The 5,417-nt window shown below is 47.4% G+C and overlaps 1 protein-coding gene across 1 annotated transcript; it reads right to left on the bottom strand.

Moving 5' to 3' along the window:
• Positions 1-1,216: 1,216 nt before the first annotated feature.
• On the bottom strand, positions 1,217-2,179 carry LOC109755128 (uncharacterized). The gene is made up of 2 exons (XM_020314012.4): positions 1,953-2,179; positions 1,217-1,776 (listed from the first exon to the last, which is right to left on the bottom strand). The coding sequence occupies exons 1-2, from the start codon at positions 2,162-2,164 to the stop codon at positions 1,506-1,508; spliced, it is 483 nt and encodes a 160-aa protein (XP_020169601.2). The 5' UTR covers positions 2,165-2,179; the 3' UTR covers positions 1,217-1,505.
• Between the last annotated feature and the right edge of the window lie 3,238 nt (positions 2,180-5,417).

Genomic DNA, 5,417 nt, shown 5'->3' on the forward strand with positions numbered 1-5,417 from the left:
TGATCAACTACTAAGTAGGATCTGAGTAGTATGCTGAATGAAGAAAGTGGTTAGCTGGATGCATGCGTGCTACAATGGCTTATAGCTGTTGCAAGAAAGCTAGCTTAAGGCCCACGAAAGAAGACGAGTGGAAAGAAACCTAGCTAGCTAGCTGGCTAGGTGGCCACAATGCAATGTCCGGTCTTTCTTGCTACATGACACCTAAAAAGAACCATGTTCACACATGCACGGTAGGGTCGGCAGCATTGGCACCGTGGGCCGGCGAGCACAGCTGTGCCTGTGTGCTCGTCTACGTAGTGCGCACTATTAGTTCCCGGTCTTGACAGTTGAGGCCGGCTTAACTAAAGAATCACCTTTTCCTGAAGATGGGCCATATATAGGTACGTTTTTAGTACTACTACTGTGTGAAGAGATCTGAATCTTATACACGTACTACCATCGAATCGATCGACGTGGACAGGGCATCACGAGCAAATCGAACAAGATTAAGATTAGTACTCCCTCTGTACTATGGTGATCTAAACGCTTTTATATTTCTTTACATAGGGAGAACGTATAAAAGGAGGAGAAGAGTGAGCGTGGCATAGAAACCTTTTAGCCACTGCATATCTCTATCTCTTTTATTTAACTTATCAAGTGTAGATTTGGAGGCTAATTAACGACCGAGCTAGCTAGGCAGCCATGCACGCACAGGCGCGGGATAATTAACCTAGCAGCGCATGCAAGTGGAGGGGAGCACGCATGGGTTTGTCGGCCACTTCCACCGGCCGGTCCTGCCTGGTACGACTCGTTGACTGCTACATGCATCGACCCTGGCTGTGGCTGGCCGGCCGGCTCGATCGCCTTGGCAGCATGCAGCGTGCTACCTAGCTCCGGCCTCCGGCCGGCCTCTCCCACGGCCTTGGGTTCGGGAAATCACTGGTACATGCGTGTACGGCCGGGAACAGCAGCTAGTGCATGGCATGCACGCATGCACGCACCATGCGTGCTGGTACCTAGACTCCTAGAGATGCAAGGTATTGCTATGGCATCCTTAATTCCCCATATGTATGCTACGTACGGCGACTTCGTTGTCATTACCGCTCGATTCATGCACGATGCACGAGTGTTTTAAGAACGAAGTTGAGAAGAGGACGGCAAAGTAATCACGTAACATGCAGTAGAAAAAACCAATGAGGAGTATGTAAGCATGCATCCAATATGAACAAACAAAAGATTACCGGCACAAGAGAACAAGGGAGTACGTGCTAGATAAACTGTGGCCACACAAACAAACAGCATAAGATAAGGTTTACCAAGCCAGAGTACTTACTATAAGCGAGCAGATGCTTACTCCTAAGTAACACATAAGCAAACAAACATATACAGTACTCATATATGCACATCGATGAAACTAATATATAGCTACCGACCTTGGCTACAAGCTAACTCCTCATAACTAGCTGGTCTTACTTATGGGTCATGCTCGATCAGGCCTGCAAGATGGCGCCTACAACTACTAGTTTCTAACAAAGGACGTCCTTGAGCAGCTTGTACCTGCGGCCTCCCACCTTGGTCGACCCTCGCCGCCCGCTCTCCTGGTCGCCGCCGGTTGCCGCCTTGTCGATCCTGCCGGAGTAGCCCGTCGTGGTCGAATCCTGGTTGACGGAGGCCTGCTGCTTCCCAGATGTAGACGCGCTCCTCCTGGCCTTCCCAGAGACGTCGCTGAGGCACCAGTCGCACATGTCGGCCCCCGCCGAGGCCGGTGCCCCGTCGCCGTAGTAGTTCGTGCAATAGCTGCATGCAGGCACCGCATATATGAGAAAGATCGATGTACTAGTGCAAGATTAGCTAGAAGACATACATGTACTAGCTAGTGGTTGGTCACTCATGGTGAGTGACGGTGACTCATCCATTCATATCAAGAAGTGGCGGAGGGCAGCGAGGGGGGAGGAAGAAGAAGAGATACTTACGAGTGCTGGAAGCGGTAGCGGCAGCGCGCGCACCGGAAGAGCTTGTCGGGGAAGCCGATGTCCCCGCACATGGAGCAGACGGTGGCGGTGCCGCCGTCCATGGGGAGATGAGATGTGGAGGTAGCACAAGAGCGAGGCAAGATCAGGAAGGAATGTCTATCAGGGACAGAAGATGGGTTGGGTGGGAGGCGGGAGGGTAGAGGGGTGGACATGTAGGGGTGAGGGCTGAAGAGGGTCCGAGGCGTATTAAATACGAGAGAGAGAAAGGTGGAGAGGTGGAGGAAGGGGGGCGCACACGACAACCTTAACCCGGCGACCAGACAGTACACATCCATCTCAAACAACGCACGGCAGCATATATAAAAAAAATTCTCATTGCACGGTGAATTGCTGAATTGGCTAGATAGATCTACCCGAGTCGGTGCATGCATATGCGGGCACCAGTGCTTGCCACCGCTTCCATGATCAAGATTCAAGCCGCCGTGAAAAACTTCTAGCCAAGTCCAGTTGAAGAGAAACGGATGCTGGGTGGGCTGAAGCTACACATGAATATCTCCGGGTCGACGTCTTTCCAGTTTTACTACTAGTAGGCGCGAAAAGCGGCAACAAACTGCCGAACGATTGATTGGCATGTGAAATGAAACGTACAGTTACTAGTGGACACTGCGTGTACTCTAATTGCCTAAGCTGCTAGCTAGTCCGAGCTGTTGTATAGATGAACCGTGCACGTACGCATTTTAGGTGTCCTTTCCCCCCAAATAAGTCGGTTCTATGGTGACGCTTTCACGAAAGTCCCAACTGGATTTCGACCGAAATAAATTTAGCTAGCCTATTTGCTACTAGCTCCAGCTTGCTTGCAAAGCAAGGTTCGGTTGGATGGTTAGGAGGTCATTGCTATCTTAGCTCATCAGGGTTCAACTCCTAGACACCTGTGCTCGCATTTATTGGATTTATTTCAGGCATTCAAGTGATGTGCATTCAGTGGGAGAAGATGTTCCGTCGACTAAATCATAAGATGTTGTGTCAGCCCAGTCACTTGGAGGTCCTCACAGGGATAAGGTGTGTATGTGTGCGTTCATACAGGAGAGTGTACGTGCGTATATATGAGTGTATGTGTATGTGTTAAAAAAACTGTAAGTGCATCTAGTGCCCCTTAGTGATTTTGGTGTATTGAAGACTTATAGGTTAAGGGACTAATGTGTTTATGAGTGTACACAGGTCTATAAGTCTATGAGGAGTTTGATATTTACAGAGAAAGTCGACCCCTAAAAATGAAGTTCTTCGACTGAAGATTTTGGATTTCTGAAGACTTTCTGAAAACTTTGAAAGTGAAGAAATTGGTGTGACCTTGAAGACTTAGTATTCATTTGAGGAACATGAAGCGTGAAGACTTTTGTTTTCGTAGTTTCATTTTCTCTTTCTTGAGTCATAGGAAACACAGTACTGTTAAACGGGGTCGAGGAAATACTAAGGAAAAATTTACATGTGATGCTCAACTCAAAATCCTACACCTACCAATTCCTTCGACTGAAGCCATTAGAAATCTCATACAGTTCAGTCATATTCTTCAGTGACAGAGACGAAGTTCTTCTGGTCTATGAGGAATTTGTTCTGACTAAGGAGTTAGGAATTCGCCAGTGCGGATTGCCTACACAGTGAGGAACATGATAGCCCTGAGGAATTTGAACCTCAAATTTCCGACCGTTGCTGTGCTATGCGCCAGCTGTCCCAAAATATCTACCCACCTAACGGTCATATTATTGAAGGGCATTTATGTCTTATCATGCGGGCAGCTCCCTAGGCTATAAATAGCCGCCCTCTACAACCACTAGCTGGTTGGCTGCTCCGAGAGAAACTGACACTTTTCATTTGAGAGCATCCCATCCTCCGAGGACTTTGAGCGAAAATCATCAAGTGAGGAAAAACCCCAAACCCAAACACCTACAAACCCAAAGTGATTGAGCATCACTGAAGAGATTGATCCTGCGTGGATCCGACGCTTGTTACCTTTAAAGGCTGTGCTTCTTCCAGACGGTTAGGCGTCATGGTCTAGAGCATCCAAGAGGAAATTGTGGATCGCCGAGTGACCGAGTTTGTGAAGGTTCGGAAGTCACCTGAAGACTTACCACGAGTGATTGGACGAGGTCTGTGTGACCTTAGTTCAAGGAGAATACGGTGAGGACTGTGTGTCCGGGACTGGGTGTCCTCACGTTTAAATACCTAGCCGCTCCAACCAGACGTACAACTGAGACAGCAGTTGGAACTGGTCTACCAAATCATTGTCTTCACCAAGCCAACTGGTTCTATTTCCTCAACTCTTTCATTTCCTCATTCCTGTGTTGTGCAATTGTTCATATCTGTGTTTGAAGACTTCGGCTGAAGACTTTCTCAATTTCCTCAGTTCAATTTACTCAGTCTGTTTGTCTTCATCCTGTGTTATCCTGTGTTTACGCTTTCTGTACTCTGTGCTTGTTTTCATTTCATCATGATGACTATGCTTTTGTTCTGTTATGCATACATTTGAGTACTTATTCCGCTGCAAGTAGTTCTTCGCTAAGGAATTTCCTCACCCACAAATTCCTCAGTGAAGAATTTATAAAAATCGCCTATTCACCCCCCTCTAGTCGATATAACGCACTTTCAATTGGTATCAGAGCAAGGTACTCCCTTGTTCTATGTGATTTTGGTTTAACCACCTGGAGTTTTAGTTATGTCGACCGCAAGTATGATCAAGGTCTCTGCTGGGTGTCCTACCTTCGATGGGACGGACTACCCCTACTGGAAGAATAAGATGCGAATGCATCTTGAGGCAATTGATAACGATCTCTGGTATGTTGTGGAAAAAGTTGTTCCCTCTGTCTCACCCTCACTGAACGCTGCCGATGTGAAGAGATTCAAGCAACTCGATTCTCAAGCGAAGAATATCATATGTGGCCATCTGAGCAAAGGACAATATGGAAGAGTGAGTGCTTTGGAAACTGCTAAGCTTATCTGGGATAGGCTGTCCAAAGTAAATGAAGGAGTCTCAACACAGCGTGACTCTCGAGTTGATGTTCTTCGCAATCTCTTCAACCGCTTCAAAAGACTCGACAATGAGAATGTTCAACAAACCTTCGATCGCCTCACTGACATCTCAAATGAGTTTCAAGCACTTGGTGCCACTGACATCACCGACCACGAGGTGGTGAAGAAACTGCTGAGATCGCTTGATTCCTCATTTGATACTCTGGCCTTGATGATACAAGAGCGTGCTGATTACAAGTCACTTGATCCCGCTGATATCCTCGAAAGGCTAAACACTCATGAGTTCCAGTTTGCTGAAAAGAGAGATCTCTATGGTTCGAGCTATGGCAGATCACGTGCACTGAAGGCCAAAGCAGTTTCTGAGTCTGAAGATGAAGACTCTGAAAGCGGTCTTGGTGATCCTGAAGAACTGAGTCATGATCTAGCACTGCTTGTGAAGAA

This window comes from Aegilops tauschii, chromosome 2 (genome assembly GCF_002575655.3).
Source record: "Aegilops tauschii subsp. strangulata cultivar AL8/78 chromosome 2, Aet v6.0, whole genome shotgun sequence".
In the NCBI taxonomy this organism is placed as follows: Eukaryota; Viridiplantae; Streptophyta; class Magnoliopsida; order Poales; family Poaceae; genus Aegilops; species Aegilops tauschii.